The sequence below is a fragment of the Ovis canadensis genome, chromosome X, assembly GCF_042477335.2.
Source record: "Ovis canadensis isolate MfBH-ARS-UI-01 breed Bighorn chromosome X, ARS-UI_OviCan_v2, whole genome shotgun sequence".
In the NCBI taxonomy this organism is placed as follows: domain Eukaryota; kingdom Metazoa; phylum Chordata; class Mammalia; order Artiodactyla; family Bovidae; genus Ovis; species Ovis canadensis.
This window is the reverse complement of record NC_091727.1, coordinates 38,832,265-38,851,611: the sequence shown is the minus strand read 5'-3', so window position 1 is coordinate 38,851,611 and position 19,347 is coordinate 38,832,265. Positions and strand designations below refer to the sequence as shown.

The window sequence follows — 19,347 nt, the reverse complement described above, 5'->3', positions numbered from 1 at the left end:
TATTATTATTATTCTTTATTCTGTCTGAATGCCTTTGGACTCTTCATCAAAAATATCTGTAGAATCTTGTCATTCACAATCTCCACATCTATCTTCGTGTTCCAAAGCCCAGCAACACCTCCTGCAGTAATACCCTGGCCTCCTTCCTAACTGGCCTTCTGGCTTCCACTCTTGTTCCCAATAGGCTCTTCTCGGCATAGTCCTCAGTTTCAGCATAAACAGAAGCCAGATCATGTCACTAGTCTGCTGAAAATTCTCCAACTGCTGCCATCTTCTCCAGAGTAAATGCCAAAGTGCACACAGTCCACATGGCCCATCTGGCCCTACTTCCCCTCTGAACTCATTTTCTCATTTCCCTCCTTTGTTCACTCATAACAGCCATACAGGGCTCCCTGTTCTTCCTTGAACACACCACATATGCTCCCACCTTAGGGTCTTTGCACTGGCTGCTCCTTCAGGGGCACTAAAGATCTTTCAGACTCTGGTGAAGCAAGGGCACTGACTATGCAGCTGGTGGTCCTTGATTAAAGTGATTGCAATATAAAGTGATTCCAACAGCCTTCCCATAATGTATTTACTGAACATCAGTGCTGTCCCAGCATGGATGACAACTTTGCAAGAGATGCTCGCAAGCCTAATTCTTTTACTTCTTTCAAGTCTTTGACCAGGGCTTGGCATAGAGAAAGCCCTCATTAAATATTGGCTGAATCAAAGAATTGTAGTTTGTACGTAAAGATATAATATGTGAGTTATATATATGCAGTTTCCTGCTTAATCAAACAACCTAGTAGATGTTCATTCACTCAAAAGAACAGCTTACACACACAACACACACAATGCAATTTAAATTTCTGTTATGTGCAGACTCTTTAACAGATGTATTGAAAAGAAAATGATAAAAATATTTTAAGAGTCTACCTTTCCTAATTTAAATCTGTTGGCAACATTTTAGAAGAGTCAAGTTCTTGACAAATAAAATGGATGATCAAAATCAGAGTGCTAAACATGATTTATATTTTACTGAAACCATGTAGCCATTGAAACCCCCATCAAACAAATTCCACCTCTGAAACGGCCCTTTCCTTCACACTTGAGGCCTCCTGCCATGAGCTATGGATGTAGGAGGTTCAGTTCTGAGCAAGAAGCATCTATTACTGTTAAACAAGATCAACAACAGGCTCTCAGATTCAGAGAGCTGAAGGCTAGCCATGCCTCGGTGGTGAGGCTGAGTCCCAGATGGAGCTGTTCCTTCACATCTGTGAACTTACTCGACTGCTGACTGAGGTCACGCTGCGGGTGCTGGGGGCCGGTGACCTCGGAGTGCCTGGGGTCATGCCATTGCTCCGGACACTCTTCGGAGTTCCAGGACCAGCTTCGGGCTCATTGAAATCTGATGAACCAGTGCTTCCCCTAAATGAGAAAAAAACATTCTGACTTTAAAATGGAAGTGGAGCAGTGACCAAAGACACAGTCCGGGAAAACTCCCCAGAAAACAATGGTAACACGTGGACCACCTGAGGTACACCTTCAGGGGCTCATGAGGTTCAACGCCATTTGTCTGACTCCAGTGTCTTCGTAATTGAACTTACCTCTCCAACTATTTTCCCCACTGCTCAGCAGTACTCTTCTAGCCAGCCCAGGTTGCCAACTATTTTTTCAACTCACCATGCTTGCTCGTGCTCCTGCTTCCACTTCTAAGGTTTTTGCTCACATTCTCCCCACCTGATAAGCCTTATTTGTCATTCTCGGTTTATCCAAATCCTCCCATCCTTCAAGGGCCAAATGAAGTCCAGCCTCCCTGACTGTGCCTTCTCTGTCCATCACAGGCCTTGCCAACCTTGGCTCTATTCAATTCCTGGTGACTTACAGTCTTTCCCAGACTGTGTAGAAGTTGCCCACATAATGTCTTCTTTGGCTGCTTAAAAGATATGTGGGCCTTGGGACCTCTTTCAACATGAGCTCCTCGGGGACAGAGCTGATGACACACTTAACCATGACACCTCCAGCACCTTCACAATATCTTGGCGCAAAGGATGCACTCAGTACATATTTAATCAAAGATTGGCAATTATATTTTATTTCTCAGTGTTTTAGTGACTGACTCATGGTGCACATTTAATAAACGAAGGCTAAAAATAATGACATTTTTGTAAGTGAGTTTGATTCACTTTTATGTTTGCTAAAATGGATTCAATTCCATTCAGTAATGATTCATGAAAAAAAAAAGAAAAAACAGTTCCTGCCTGGAGGTGATCACAATTTTCTTATTAAATGGAGTTTCATAAGTAAATAAGTGTTGACAAATTAGAGTTTAAGGGAAGTGTTTGTCCTTTCATTCTTTGCCATCAGTGAGCACAAAATATGCTCAGTAGTAAAATGTAAGCCCTTGTGAATTTCACTCAGTTACTATTTTAATAATTTATAAGTGTACCTGTAATAAAAAAATCTTCTCATTAAAGCACAACAGTGACAGTTTGGACAGATTAGAACTCACAGTTGAGCCAACTGGAGGAGAGACTTATAGGAATAAAGGAAGGGCATATTTTAAAGAGAATGATGGCACATGGGTCATTAATAGAAGAAAAATCTGACAGAAGAATTAGCAATAAACATTGGAGCTGTGAATCACAGCTTGTAAGTTTTTTCAAGGCTCTGCACCAAAGAAGCCACCAGAATAAAATATTCCCTGATTGATACAACCAGCCACCACAACTATTGAGATTTATGCAAACAGCAGCTGCATTTACTGAGTATTGTCTAGGTGTTCGACAGTCTCCATTCCACAACATTCTTTTTTTTTTCTTAAAAAATAAAAAGGTATGAACATTCATATTTTACAGATGAAGAAACTGAGGCTTAGAGAGGTTAGGCACTTATTCCACACATGCATACAGAATTTGTATTAATAACATACAGAGTTAGTATTAACATATGATAAAGTCAGAATAAAAACAATTATATGCTTATCCAAAGACAGCATTCAAGCTCATGCTAGTTCTTCAAATTGTTTATGCATCATTTTGCCAATCAAACTGTTACAACCAGGCAGGTTCTACATGGATAGAATGTAGAAGAGGAATGCTATTAAGGAGAAGATAATTAAAGGATTGAGAGAGCTGGGAGTTAGTTTCTTAGAATTTGATTAAGTGAGCTCGGAAAATTTTCTGGGTAGCAGTCCTTCAATACTACACAGAGACAGTCCCTGACAGGTTCTTTTTAGAACTGGTGGTCTGAATAAATTATAGTACTATGGACTCTGCTCACAAAGGGTCTGTGACTGTGTCTTTTGTGTCTGATGACAAGAAAATAAAATTTGGGGATTAAATAGATTGATACAGTTTGAAATTCTTTGGTGATTTCTCTGAGCCCTCCAATCTCAGGTGCTACATTTCTATATTTGGTAACAGTTAACAATGTTTATTACTTTACTAGCATGTGAGATGAGTGCAATTGTGTGGTAGTTTGAACATTCTTTGGCATTGCCTTTCTTTGGGATTGGAATGAAAACTAACTTTTTCCAGTCCTGTGGCCACTGATGAGTTTTCCAAATTTGCTAACACATATATATGGAATTTAGGAAGATGGCAATGACGACCCTGTATGCAAGACAGGGAAAGAGACACAGATGTGTATAACGGACTTTTGGACTCAGAGGGAGAGGGAGAGGGTGGGATGATTTGGGAGAATGACATTCTAACATGTATACTATCATGTGAATTGAATCCCCAGTCTATGTCTGACGCAGGATGCAGCATGCTTGGGGCTGGTGCATGGGGATGACCCAGAAAGATGTTATGGGGAGGGAGGTGGGAGGGGGGTTCATGTTTGGGAATGCATGTAAGAATTAAAGATTTTAAAATTTAAAAAATAAAAAACTAAAAAACAAACAAACAAACAAACAAACAAAAAACAAATTTGCTGGCATATTGAGTACAGCACATGGAAGGAAAGTTATGACCAACCTAGATAACATATTGAAAAGCAGAGATATTACTTTGCCAACAAAGGTCCATCTAGTCAAGGGTATGGTTTTTCCAGTGGTCATGTATGGATGTGAGAGAAGGATTGTGAAGAAAGTTGAGTGCCAAAGAATTGATGCTTTTGAACTGTGGTGTTGGAGAAGACTCTTGAGAGTCCCTTGGACTGCAAGGAGATCCAGCCAGTCCATTCTAAAGGAGATCAGTCCTGGGTGTTCTTTGAAAGGAATGATGCTAAAGCTGGAACTCCAGTACTTTGGCCACCTCATGCGAAGAGTTGACTCATTGGAAAAGACTCTGATGCTGGGAGGGATTGGGGGTAGGAGGAAAAGGGGACGACAGAGGATGAGATGGCTGGATGGCATCACCGACTCGATGGATGTGAATCTGAGTGAACTCCGGGAGTCGGTGATGGACAGGGAGGCCTGGCGTGCTGCAATTCATGGGGTTGCAAAGAGTGGGACACGACTGAGCGACTGAACTGAACTCAACAATGTTTATACCTTTCCCAAGTGATGCTGTTCTTTCTCACAAGTTCAACGGAGAAAGGGCTTAGAGACTTACCCAGGGATGTTGTACACTGCCCAGAGGTTCTCTACTCTTATAGTAATACTACCAAAAAAATGTCTCTCCCTATTGTTTTAGGTTTTTTTAAGAAAAGTGAAAGTCACTCAGCCATGTTCAACTCAAAAAAGTGAAAGTGTTAGTTACCCAGTCGTCTCTTACTCTTTGTGACCCCATGGTCTGTAGCCCACCAGGCTCTCTGTCCATGGAATTCTCCAGGCAAGAATACTGGAATGGGTTACCATTTCCTCCTCCAGGGGATCTTCCCGATCCAGGGATTGAACCCATATATCTCCTGCATTGACAGGTGGATTCTTTACCATCTGAGCCCCGATACTGTTTTAGGTAAAGTCTCAAAAGAGAAAGGGTTGGACTGAATCTTGCAGAAATGAACCAAAAGATTATGATCCAAGGGAATTTGTGTGGGTATTTCTGCTTATGTCTGTGATGAAGGTCCTCCCAGACCCAGGTAGTCTTGGAAAAGTCTCCACCGTGGATTAGCCTTTCTAGAACCCAAAGTCCCATTTATGTGGAAGCTCTGGCAGAAGTTGATTACATGTGGCGATGACATTCAAGAGGCTATCCTGTAATAAGCGGGGGAAAATAAGTCTTGTGCCTCATAAGGCAGCCATTTGAAATTACTGTTGCCAGAAGCATTATCTTAAAAATGACATACCCTTTCACATTTATCCCTGACATTCACTGTGAGCTTAATAATATTTTCCTCTCAGTTGAATGCTTCATTTGATTAAACTAAAAAAAAATTTAGTCTAATGAGGCAGAATATCATAAATACTTGTATGCCAACTCTTTCAGATGTTATGCAAAATCTGACATAAAATATGTGAATCTTTACCACTCAAATAGGAAGAGGATAAAAGCCTCCTCAAGTCAAAAATAGAGAAATTTAAAGTTCAATTAAGAAAGAGCTATTTTGGATCCATATATCATGTTGAAGTGAAGTGAAGTGAAGTCGCTCAGTCGTGTCCGACTCTTTGCGACCCCATTGTAGCCTACCAGGCTCCTCCGTCCATGGGATTTTCCAGGCAAGAGTACTGGAGTGGGTTGCCATTTCCTTCTCCAGGGGATCTTTCCGACCCAGGGATCAAACCCAGGTCTCCCACATTGTAGGCAGACGCGTTACCATTTGAGCCACCAGAGAAGCTATATATCATGTTAGTGATATTTAAATTAGAAATATTAGAAATCAGTTCTAATAAACCTTGAAGCTAAAATCTGCTTAGGGGAAAATTGACAAGAAAGGGATACATTCCTTTCGACCTAAAAGGCCCAAAGTATGGGGAATGTGACACTGTCTGGGGAGCTTGGAAATCCTGAGTTACTTGAAATACACATTTCCTAGGGCAGGAAAGAGCTTCCCTTATTTTAGCTTACTTTTTAAAAGCCTTCTGTTTTGTTATCTCTAATTTCATGCTGGCCTCAAACCTTGATAATGGCTTCCTAGATATATCAATTTCTAGGTAAAGAATTCAAGGAGAAGGGACAGAAACTCTAATTTAACAAGTTTGCTTTCTGGTTTACAGTGTGGTCTCCCAGGAGTTGAAGCCTGCAAAGAATTTCCCAGGATTCAACCTTCCCAGAGCAGACTGACAAGGTTGAGCCTGTGCCTGCCTGTGAAAATGAGTGTTTTCATAAAAGATCAGCCAAAGACAGCATTAACCTGAAAGATACCATGCTCACTGGGACAATGAGGCTAGGGCATAACATAACACTAAGATGATATGATGTTCATTCTGCAGTTTACATGCCTTCCTAACTCCTTTTAGTTATTTGAGATCTGAAATAAACACCTGAGAGACAGGCAAGAGAGGTTGAATTAGAAAGTGAAGCGAGCCTGTTAAATGAGAAAGAGGTGCTAAAAATGAGAAACAAAAGGGAAAAAAGCTCAACCTTCCCATTTTTGGAGATCCCCAACTGCAACTTCTTTGTCCCCACTGTCTTATGGGAGATGGGTGGCCCTCACCCTTGGCTGCACATCAGAAACACCGTGGGAGCTTTTAAACAACCCCGTGCTCAGGCTGCACCCAAAACTAACCATATCAGACCCTCTGGGCATGAGATCTAGGCACCAAGATCCTTTCCCACCACTCACCACTCCCCCATCACCAGTGACTGCAATATGTAGCCAAAGCTGAGAAACACTGGTCTCAACTGTGGATGAGTTTGTTTCTATAGGGCCAAACCACACAACAAGTGGGATCTTCCCTGACCAGGGATCGAGCCTGTGCCCTGCACTGGGAGCGTGGAGTCTTAACCACTGGATGCCAGCAAAACTCAAGCATATCTCCAACTGTACTATTCCTCCTGCTCATACCAAGATTATTCAGCACACTGCTCGCATCAAGAGACCTGAGCTATCCTCATGGCTTAGAATGTGATGAATGGAAGGATGCTTTCTGTGTCTGTGAGTAAATGTGTGGCACCAGAAAAGTCAGCAAACTACGGCCCCTGGATGGAACTGGGGTCACCACCTGTTTTTGTATAACTTGTGAGCTAAGAGTGATTTTACATTTTCAAGTGGTTGAAAAAATTTAAAAGAAGAATATTTTATTTACATGTAAGAATTACGTGAAAGTCGCATTTCAGTGCCATAAATAAAGTTTTTTTAATAAATAAAGTTTTATTAATATGCAGGCATTCACATTCACTTTATACATTGTATACAGCTGCTTTTACAAAACTGCCAACTAAAAATTGGCAATTGCCATTTGCCTCTATAAGAATGAAATCATTTAGCCACTGCGGTCACTGACCTTCAAATACCTTAAAAGGAGTCCAGGGTAGAGATCAGGAATGAGGCACTCTGTGCCTCATATCTATAAAATTACTAAAATCATTAATAGTGACATCTGTTCCTTTTGACTGGCCAAATCTTCTGCCAAAATCTGTGTTTGACTACATGTACCCTCTTCACTAAAATCTAATATAATACTGACTGACCTTCCCCCTTGCCTCTTTGGAGCAGTTTCTCAGAGCTATCTGAGAGGCTGTCTCCAGGGCTGTAGTCCTCACTCTGCCCCCAAACAAACCTTAACTCACAGCTCTTGGGTTGTGGGTTGTTTTTTTTTTTTTCAGTTGACACTCTAACAGCAGAGTGAGCAGTTGAGACAGATGCCACCTGGCTCCCAAACCCAAAAGTATTAACAATCTGTTGTTGTTTGGACGCTCAGTTGTGTCCAACTCTTTTTGACCCCAGGGACTGTAGCCCACCAGGCTCCACTGTCCATGGAATTCGCCAGGCAAGAATACTGGAGTGGGTTTCCATTTTCTTCTCCAGGGGATCTTCCTGACCCAGGGATTAAAGTTGTGTCTCCTGCACTGGCAGGCAGATTCTTTACCACTGAGCCACTGGGGGACAATCCGTACCTTTACAGAAACGTTTGTTGGCCCCTGTGTGTGTGCCTGAGAATACATGCTCATGAACACACAGGTATGTGTGTCTCCACTGAAAAACCAAACTCTTGAGACTTCCATGATGGTTCAGTGGTTGGGACTCTTAAGCTTTCACTGCACGGAGTGAGGGTTCAGTACCTGGTTGAGGAACAAAGATCCCTGCATGCCATGAATGGTGGCCAAAAATTAACAAAAATTAATTAAATAAGTAAATAAATGAATACCAAAATCTTTGGAGAGGTCAATACATCCCAAAGCAATGAACAATACATGTGTGTTTGTGTGTGTGTTAATTGCTCAGTCATGTCCTACTCTTTGCAACCCTATGCACTGTAGCTCACCAGGCTCCTCTGTCCATGGAATTTTCCAGGCAAGAATACTGGAATGAGTAGCCATTTGATTTTCCAGGGGATCTTACCAACCCATGGACTGAACTCAGGTCTCTCACATGGCAGGTAGACTCTTTACTGTACTTATGCACAAATAAAACATCTTAAGAGCTCTTGACCACTGAATTAGGGAAGCAGAGCAATACAGAAGAACTGGAAATTCATTAAGCAGTTTCTCTTGCTGCAGTTTCCTCTGAAACTACTGACTTTATGTGTCTGAATAACATATATTTTCCTTCTTTTTCCTTTTTGGAGAAAGGACAAATATAATACAATGTGGGAAGTGTTCAGTGAAATTTTGTTCAATGAATTAGTGTTAAGAATATCAAGAGCCTTGATCATTCAATTTACTAAAACAAAAGCTGATTTGTTTGATGGTCTTAAAATATTTAGGGCTTCCTCAAAGTATCTCGTTTCTTTAAAAAGACTCTCTAAAATGGAAGAGACAGTCATCATGTAGGAGGGACTCTGGGTATGAGGAAAAAGAAATTAAGGACAAGTAGAAATCTCAGTCTGATAATATTTTGTCGTTTACAATCACAACAAAATCTTGTTCCCATGTCTTGTTTTTAAAGAATAGCTGGAAGCCAGTTGGATGAGAGGCCAGCAGCCTTGACAAATATTGGGTGTACTAGGAGTTATAAGTGAGAAAGTCAATTGCCCTCACCTCAGAATTTAGCTTTCAGCAACTAAATGGAACAAGCACTTACTCTGTACTTAGTATTGGGTTGGCCAAAAAGTTTGCTTGGCTCATGTTTTTCCAAAGAAACTTAAAAACCTGAATGAACTTTTTGGCCAACCCAATAGTTTGGATTTCCTAAACTCTTGTTCGACCTGGGATGCTACATCGCTTATAAGAAAAAAGCTATCAAGGTATCAAAAGCCATCCACATCCTGCTCAGTGAAACTCTCCATCTCATCTTTTGTAAACCACATTTCAATTTTATACTCTAAAAACTCTGAACTGGGACTTCCCTGGTCCAGTGGGTAAGAATTCGCCTGCCGATTCAGGGGACACAGGTTCGATGCCTGATCCAGGAAAATGCCACATGTCACAGGGTAATCGGGCCTGTGTGTCATGATTACTGAAGCCCAAGCACCCTAGAGTCTATGCTCCACAAGAGAAACTACCACAATGAGAAGGCCCTGCATCACAACTAGAGAGCAGTCCTCACTCACTATAATTAGAGAAAACCGGCGTGCAGCAACAAAGACTCAGCAAAGTCAAAAATAAAGGAATAAAAATAAAAAGATGGTAACTAGAAAAAGAAACATTAAAATATATTTTTTAAAAATCGCTAAACTATTTGTTTTCTAGCACATGCAAAATTGCTTTATGTATCTTTTCCTTTGAACTTTCTGGTTCCTCCATCTAGGATGTTCTTCTCACCTCTCTTTGTGTGGCCACATCCTCCTCACTCCTTCAAATTGCTTAGGCATCATTCCCATGAAGCTCCTCTGATTCTTCTGGATGGTTAAATGCCTGTCTCTGGTTTCTCCATAGCACACAGATTATCTTTTTATCATGATACCATGTTGTTGTTCAGCCGCTCAGTCATGTCTGACTCTCTGTGACCCCATGGACTGTAGCATGCCTGGTTTCCCTGTCCTTCACCATCTATAGGAGCTTGCTCAAACACATGTCCATTGAGTCAGTGATGCCATCCAACCATCTCACCCTCTGTCGTGCCCTCCTCCCCCTGCCTAGAATCTTTCCCAGTATCAGGGTCTTTTCAAATTAGTCAGTTCTTCACATCAGGTGGCCAGAGTATTGGAGTTTCAACTTCAACATCAGTCCTTCCAATGAATATTCAGGACTGATTTCCTTTAGGACAGACTGGTTGGATCTCCTTGTAGTCCAAGGGACTCTTAAGAGTCTTCTCCAACAACACAGTTCAAAAGCATCAGTTCTTCAGTGCTCAGCCTTCTTTATAGTCCAACTCTCACATCCATACATAACTACTGGAAAAACCACACCTTTCACTATATGGAATTTGGGGGCAAAGTAATGTCTCTGCTTTTTAATATGCTGTCTAGGTTGGTCATAGCTTTTCTTCCAAGGAGCAAGCGTCTTTTAATTTCATGGCTGCAGTCACCATCTGCAGTGATTTTGGAGCCCAAGAAACTAAAGTCTGTCACTGTTTCCATTGCTTCCCCATCTATTTGCCATGAACTGATGGGACCAGATACCATGACATTCGTTTTTTGAATGTTGAGCTTTAAGCCAACTTTTTCACTCTCCTCTTTCAATTTCATCAAGAAGCTCTTTAGTTCCTCTTCACTTTCTGCCATAAGGGTGGTGTCATCTGCATATCTGAGGTTATTGGTATTTCTCCCAGTTATCTTGATTTCAGCTTGCGCTTCATCCAGTCTGGCATTTCACATGATGTACTCTGCATATAACTTAAATAAGCAGGGTGACAATATACAGCCTTGACGTACTCCTTTTCCTATTTGGAACCAGTCTGTTGTTACATGTCCGGGTGTAACTGTTGCCTCTTGACCTGCATATAGGTTTCTCAGGAGACAGGTAAGGTGATCTGGTATTCCCTTTTCTTGAGGAATTTTCCACAGTCTGTTGTGATCCACACAGTCAAAGGCTTTAGCATAGTCAATGAAGCAGAAGAGGATGTTTCTCTGGAATTCTCTTGCTTTTTCTTTGATCCACTGGATGTTGGCAATTTGATTTCTGGTTCCTCTGCCTTTTCTACATCCAGCTTTAACATCTGGAAGTTCTCAGTTCACAAAATGTTGAAGGCTCACTTGGAGAAGTTTGAGCATTACTTTGCTAGCATGTGAAATGAGTACAATTGAGCGGTAGTTTGAACATTCTTCGGCATTGCCTTTCTTTGGGATTGCTGAGTTTTCCAAATTTGCTGGCATATTGAGTGCAGCACTTTAACAGCATCATCTTTTAGGATTTGAAACAGCTCAACTGGAATTACATCACCTCCACTAGCTTTGTGTGTAGTGATACTATATTGTCTTGAAATCATTTAGTCATCCCAACCTTCCCTGACAAATTGCAAGTTCACCAAGGGATAGAAAAGCAGCACTGTCTAAGAACTTCCATATTTACCCCTTGACATATAGTACTAGGGGGCTTCCCTGGTGGTTCAGTCAGTAAAGTATCCACCTGCAATGCAGGAGATCCGGGTTTGATCCCTGGGTCAGAAAGATCCCCTGGAGAAGGAAAGGGCAACCCATTCCAGTATTCTTCCCTGGAAAATCCCATGGACAGATGAGCCTGGAAGGCTACAGAACATGGGGTCACAAGAGTCAGACTCAACTTAGCAACTACATGAACACATACAGTACTAGGCCAATAACACTGGCAGAGCTATATGTTGAATTTATTTGTATAAATAAAATGCATAGGTGAGCGAATCATTTAGCTCTACTCCTCAGTGATCTAACAGAAGAAGAAAGGTCATTACTCTGTCTTAGCTACGGAGCATGTAACGTGTTACCTAATACACCTTAGGTAAGAGTGAAGTAAGTCAGAAAGGAAACACATTAATGCATGTATGTGGAATCTAGAAAAATGCTATAGATGATCCTAGTTCCAGGGCAGAAATAGAGATAGAGACAGAGATGTGGACATGGGAAGTGGGGAAAGGAGGGTGGGACAAATTGGGAGATTAGGATTGACACATATACACAACCGTGTGTAAAACAGAGAGCTAGTAGGAAGCTCTTGTGTAGCCCAGGGAGCTCAGCTCGGTTCTCTGTGATGATGGAGAGGGGTCGGGTGGAGGAGGGAGGGAGGTGCAAGAGGGAGGGAATCTATGTATACAAATAGTTGATTCACTCTGTTGTACAGCAGAAACTAAACACAATATTGTAAAGCAATTCTACTCCAATTTAACAAAAAGAATGCAGAACCCAGGGGTAGTTCAAACTAAGTACGGTGTCAAGGGTCTGGCTGAACTCCCGATCTCCATACTGCCTCACATTATTGATGTTTATAATGAGGAAAGTCACATGTATACAAAGAAAACACAAATCAGGGGCTCCGGCGGTGTGAGACACTGCACCTTTGGAGGAGGTCTGAGATCAGCTATGGGGGCATGCTGCAGCAGAGGGCAGTGTCCCACCCATTCCCACTCAGCATTCATCCTTAAGCACAGAACTGTTTACTATCAACACACACAAATCTACCAGAGAGGATTTCTTTTCAATCCCAAGAACCTGGAGTTCCTGTGCACAGAACAAGTCAGAATAAGTAAGAGATCTTCCCAATTCAGGGATCGAATCTGGGTCTCCCACAGTGCAGGCAGATTCTTTACCATCTGAGCCACCAGGGAAGCCCACTCTAGACCTCATGTAACTCTAATGGATACAGCCACAGTTCAAGTAAATCACATACTCTCATAACTCCAATATTTCTCACCTCTTCTGTCACCTGTCCATCACTTCATGGAAGGAAGCGTCATTTTTCTCAGGACACCAGGGTTTTGCAAATTGCTTTAGGCTTAGTATTTGTGAAGCTTGTGGCTTTAATTGCTCACCCTTTGCTGCCACTAAGAAGGGCTGAGCTTACTCAAAGCAGGTTAAAATAGGAAGAAAGGAATTAGCACCAGACAAAATTAAGCAGAGGCACAGGAAAGAGGTGAAAGTAATTTTCCTTTGGAGAACAGTCCTTATAACCATTATTCGTTTGCGTCACAAAACTCTCACAGCTAATATTACAGAATGAACTGGATGTACTTTTAGAGATGTACTATAAATCTGAACAATTTTTAAAGTCTGGTAAGGAAAGGAGTTTGCTCAGAGCATTAGAAACTAGCTATACAGCATTTTATCTACTGCACAAAACAAACCAGTATTAACTTTGTGGAAGTGGTCCTGACTCAGAGCTAAAACACTCCCAGCTTGCTAATATTTCAAATAGTAGTAAGAGGATGCTGCCTAATTGCCATGTTAATCTCAAAGGTGTTAATGAAAATGACAATGGGGACAGAAAGATGATTTTACTCCTGACGAAAAAAGGATGTGTCACATAATGACAGAGTGGGGTTCATCAACTTATTTTGCCCAAAATAATAGATATGAAGAAAGAATGACTTTTTTAGTCATTAAGATACCAAACATGTCTTATTTACCAGAAGGAAAGAGAGAGAGAGAGAGACAGAGGGAGAGGGTGAGCCAGAGGGAGGGAGCTGGGGGATGGGATGAGAATGAGGATCAGCTAAGAAGGTAAGGGCTGCTGTGAATGGTGTGGTTTCTGCTTTTGGATCAGAGCCAACCAAATCAGCTTTTGAAGCTTCACAGAGACTGTGACAGTCAGTCCCCGGCCTCCCAGAGAGTGATTAGGAACAACTGGATAAAACTAGAATGCACTTGGGCAGGGGGTGGGGTTGGGGGACAGGAGAAACTGGTTGGTTGTCAGAGGTACAGGTTCCTGTGGTTCAATACTTGCCGTATCCTCCAATGTCATGATAGAAATGCTGCTGAGAAACACAGCAGCATCCTTTATCCATCTTCTTACTGAACAAAATCATTTTTTCAGTTAAGTTCCACTCTTCCTGTATTTTAGGGGACAGTATTGATGTCCCCTCCAGATTCCCTCAGATCCCTTGCAGCAGGCTCCACTCAGCCATCCCAAGCTTCTGGGTACTTTTCTGCTAATGGTTTGCACTTATGATGTTCAGAGCTTTGTCTTTAGCACTGGAGGCCAAGCATGCCTTGAAGTATGCCTCCCCTGACCCTCAGTTAAATCTGAATTTCAGATAAACAATCAACAATTTTTTAGTATAAAAATATACTACTATTTATATAGTACATACAAATAAGATTTTATGAAAATTTTTTTTTTTTAGTTTTTTACCTGAAAATAAATTTAACTGGACATCCTGTATCATCATTTGCTAAATCTGGAAACCCAATCTAAGGGAACCTATAAACAATGACTTATTGGGACAGAAGTGCAATGGTCCAGCTCCTCAAAATGTAAAAACCTAGAGGTACCAATATTTTATGCCCCAGAATCTCTTGCAGGATTAAGCTGAGTTCTCAAACTCATACCTCACCAGAGACAGCAAATTGCTCATCTTCTTCGCTTTTTAAAAAAATTGAGGAGTACTTGCTTTACAATATTTTGTTGGTTTTTCTGCTTACAGCAAATTGAATCAGCTGTATGTAGACATATATCCCCTCCCTCTTGAACCTCCCTCTGACCCCCCTCCATCCCACCCATCTAGGTCACTTACTCCCTTACTGGTAGCTCCCAGAATCATTTCAATTAACCAATTACTCACTTAGGAATCCTTGCCTGAGGATTCATTTCTAGGAGAGTAGGATTTTTTTTAAACTTTTTATTTTGTATTGGGGTATAGCCAATTAGCAGACAATGTTGTGCCAGTTTCAGAACAGGAAAGGGACTCAGCCATATATATATATATGTACCCATTCTCCCCTAAACTCCCTTCCCCTCCCATCCAGGCTGCCACATAACATTGAACAGAGCTCCCTGCGCTATATAGTAGGACCTTTTTGGTTATCCATTTAAGTATAGCAGTGTGTACATGTTCATCCCAAACTCCCTAACTATCCCCTTCCCCCATTCATCTCCCTAGCAACCATAAGTTCCTTCTCTAAGTCTGAGTCTATTTGATTTTGTTGTTGTTGTTGTTTTCAGTATTAGCTAAGACTTTTTTTTTTAAGGATTTAAGATAGATATCTCACAAATCACACCACATTGACAACTCATCACAGCGTGAAAGGAATTAGGAACCACTGCCTTGAAGAGCATTCTGTTTGTTGATTACAGTTCACATTTATATGCCTTTAAAAAAACAAAACTCAGCTGTCTCATGTGTCAAGTCCTGAGAAATCAGTGAAGAGCCATTTGCCATGTTCCTCTGAGAGGCTGCTGCACCTTGCCTAAGCCATTCATACATTTCCCTGCTTTGAAACTCCTGAAAAGATATAAAGTCTAACCAGGCATCTGAAAAACAATCATTTCCACTCTGATATGAGTTTTTAAAAACGATGCTCAAGCCCAGCTGCTCCAGGAAAAGAGCAATGAACTGTGAAGAAATATGCGTGGAAGAGGAGAAGGGGGAATTAACTGCTAAGCTAGGCCAGCTAATAGATAGCAGAGGCCAGAATCTTGCAAATTCTCTTTTGGGGAATCTGCTGTTACAGGGGAGGCTGCAGTTCTGCTTGAAGATCCTAATGAGAAAAGAAGGTCTGCAAGCTTGGCTACTTGGCTTTGCAGAATTCCTCCAGCTCCAAGAAAATAAACAAGAAGTTAACACCTTTTAGGGATGGGAGTGAAGAAAAGATAGGCCAACTCCTGCTCCTACTTCCTAAGGAATAATTTGGGGATAATGTAACTCATCTCACAGTGGCAGTCCGTTAATGAATGAGTCATCATTGCGATAAATACATGTTTCAGGAAAAGGACATTTTGCTCTACTGATCTCCCAAACATCTTGACTCTCCTTCTTATTGGGAAGACATTGTTCTTGACCTGGTTCAGTCGAAGCACCCTGACTATTATTAATATATTCTATCTCTAAACCAAGGCACCCTGACCATTATATTCTATCAATTGATCCTGGGTATTTACAATCTCAAAGATAAAGTCTATTTAGGGACAACCTTCCAATTTACAACGAGAGACCCCTGGGGCAATACACCAGTTTTTGGTGAAACATGTCCATATGGCTTTATAGCTTTACATGTATGGTTCTTTTTATGCATGGATTTTTTTTTTTATCCATAGTAAATACTACAGTACACCAGGATCCTCAGTTGGGTAAATCCTTGGATATGGAGCTACATAAGGATACAGAGGAACTGTGGATAGGAAAAGCTTACTGTCAAGTTATACTCGGATTTTTGACAGGCAAAGTGAGGGGGTGGGGTCAGAGCAACTCACTCCTATGTTATTTCAGGGTCAACTGTATCTACATGCAGAACTTGTTAAGACTCAAGGAATAAACCCAGGCAGGTAGATTCTGAAACAACCATGTAAGCACTGTGATATTGGAGAGTATGACCCTTACTCTTAAGTAACTGTAAAATGAAATAATTTAATTTTCTTCATTGAGCCAGAAGACTAAGTGTTTTGAATGGGGGACTCCATCTTTCCTCTTTATATAGATATATTGTCCCTTTTAAATGCCAGCCTGAAATATGAGCCAAGATAGCTCATCCAGCAAGTCCCCACGAGGCTGAACAAAAATAGCATCTCTAAATAATTTTGATCCCTGTCTGAGAGTTAGGAACTCAGCAATCAAAACCAAAAATGAGATTTTCCTACATAAGGTTTTGCGGGACAAGATAGAGGGCCACCCCAAGAGAAGTCAAAGGAAATGATTTCAAGGACAAATGCAACCAGGGTTTAAAGTATTTTTTATCGTAAAGGAAATATAGCTACATTCTTTGAGAATTTGAAACGGACTGAATACAATCATAATCTTTTGATAGTGGATGAGAAATGATTTAATGTTTTATTTTTTTCTTTGAAGTTTTACATAAAGTGACACAAGTTTGCAGGAATGCTATAGGGAAAAAATGTCAGTATGGATAGTACCTGCGCTCTTAATGACCCATGAGGCTAGATCTTTTTTCTCATCGTTGCCTTTGATAATATACCAGTCATGAAAATCAGCCTTGACTTAGGTTCCAACAGGCTAGAGAACATTCGGCCTGATAGGAAATGACAAGGCTCTTGGCTATCTTTTCTCTCTTTACTTTTCTTGACAAGGTGCTAGCTCTATGCATGGGAGATTTGAGGAGCTGGCCATCTGATAACAAGTTAGAGGTGGCAGACCTATAAAGAAGTGGAATTTGTGGAAATTCTCTGAGGCAATTCAAAGGAAATTATTATTAATTTTTTTTGAAGTTGCAAGGAATGTATTTGACACCAAAAGGTTTCTTTTTTCAAAGCTTAAACAGAAAAAAATCAAGAAATCAATGAAAACAATTTATTTTCCTGGATTTATCCATGTGAACTGCAGCCCTGAGTCCCCAAAAAACATCAAGTCTCAGCCATGCAAGTAACACAGATGATTTTGATAGCTATAATTCCAGAAATATAAGTGCTTACCATTTCAACTAAAAACTATCCTCCTGGGTTTTCACATTATGTATTAGAAGATCTCTGAGAGGGAGTACATTACAGGTATCTAGAAGCATCGTTTGGATAGAAATATACAAACATGGGCTTCCCTGGTGGCTCAGATGGTAAAGAATCCACCTGCAATGTGTGAGATCTGGGTTCGATCCCTGGGTTGGGAAGATCGCCTGGAGGAGGGCATGGCAACACACTCCAATATTCTTGCCTGGAGAATCCCCATGGACAGAGGAGCCTGGCGGGCTACCGTCCATGGGGTCACAAAGAATCAGACACGACTGAAGTGACTGAGCACGAATGCACATACCAACCCTTTGGCCAATCTGTTATGTGTCTTACCTGTCAGAACCAGGGGCTGACTTTAAACTCCGAAAATTGTGGCTGTCTAAGTCCAAGCTGTAGCTCCGCCCACTTTCAGTTTTGGGAGTAATGATTTCTCCTCTGGTTGCTGATCTGAACTTGCTAAGAAGAAATCTGAAATTACATATATACATACATACATTTAAAAGGAAGATAATAAAACACAAGTATATCATTTTAAGAATACCATTTATTGTACTTCTAACAGTATATAATTCTTCAATGAAGCTGGCTTGATGCTGAGAAATTCTGGGGAGTCCCCATGACTTGTGCAACAGAGAGTCAAAGGTACCAGCGGAGGCAGTGAGGGCATTCTCCCAAAGCCATACCAGCTGCCGGTAGGCTAGGACTCTGTCCTTCAAAGAAAAATACCATTGACTTTGGGGACTCACCACTATCACCTGAGAATGGAGAAGCACTGCCCGGGCTGAACTTATTTACACAGTGCTGAGAAAAGGGGAGTTTGAACTCACCTTGCTCAGACAGAAGAGCTACAATGATCCTGTAGGATCAACTAATGTAGCAACTTACTAGACTGTAGCTCCATGAGAAGGACAACTCTTGTTCTTCTTGTTTCCTGTCAGGTCCCCTAAAGTTAGAGGGAGGCCTGGCATGAACTACAACCCAGCCAGTTCTTGAGGAATAAGTGACTGCATGCATGCTCCTGGGGTAATAAGTCTGAACAATGGAATGGCTCACACCACATGAAACTTGACTGCATTCCCATTTTCCCAAATTATTTGGAACTTAAGCAAAAAGAGCTTTTCAGAAACTAACATTCAGGTCATGATCCAAGCTACCAAAAGCCTCAAACATGCACTCGCATAAAGACAAACCAAAGCTATTTTCCTTTTGTGTGGTATCGGTAGAGACCAATTCATTTACTTTACTGGCTATAGTTTTCTCATGGGGAAAAAGTATTCCAAAAGTACTGGGACGATCTTAATAGGATCTGCCAAATTGTCTGCCAAAGTGTCAGAAGCTTCAGTCTGCCTGGAAATTACATTTTTGGTGAGAATAGCACTTAATATCATGTCAAATGATGTTACTTTGAGAACCACTGTGTGTATGTCCTTACCTCTGCACAGCTGCTTTCAGTGTCTCCTCCATGTGAACTCACTCTTCCTCCTCTTTTATTATCCTGGGCCCTCTCCCTCTTTCAAGCTCCTCATCAAGTCCCACTTAGAATTTGATTCCTTTCGCAATGGTCCCTGTGCCCTCCCGACATTGATAATCTAATATTTAATTATTTATTCCCATATTATATCTTTTGTAGTCATACAGCTTCCCTGGTAGCTCAGTGGGGAAAATTCCACCTGCCATGCAGGAAACAGAGGTTCAATCCCTGGGTCGGGAAGATCCCCTGGAGAAGGAAATGGCAACCCAGTATTCCTGCCTGGAAAATCCCATGGATAGAAGAGCCTGGCGAGCTATAGTCCATGGGGTCGCTAAAGAATTAGACACGACTGAGCTACTAAACAACAACAACAAACTTCTTGCCATGTTTCAAAAAGGCTATCAGGCCGCTCATATTGCCATCTTAGATTTTCCTAAA

At 41.3% G+C, this 19,347-nt stretch overlaps 1 protein-coding gene across 2 annotated transcripts in view; it reads right to left on the bottom strand.

Annotated features, from left to right (window-relative positions):
- SYTL5 (synaptotagmin like 5) overlaps window positions 1–19,347 on the bottom strand; it is a 114,425-nt gene that overhangs the window by 36,116 nt on the left and 58,962 nt on the right. For both annotated transcript variants that reach the window (XM_070289901.1, XM_070289902.1), the window contains exons 5-6: window positions 17,772–17,906; window positions 1,269–1,410 (exon numbers count right to left, since the gene is read on the bottom strand). In XM_070289901.1, coding sequence (XP_070146002.1) covers window positions 1,269–1,410; window positions 17,772–17,906 — 277 coding nt within the window. The remainder of the gene's footprint in view (window positions 1–1,268; window positions 1,411–17,771; window positions 17,907–19,347) is intronic.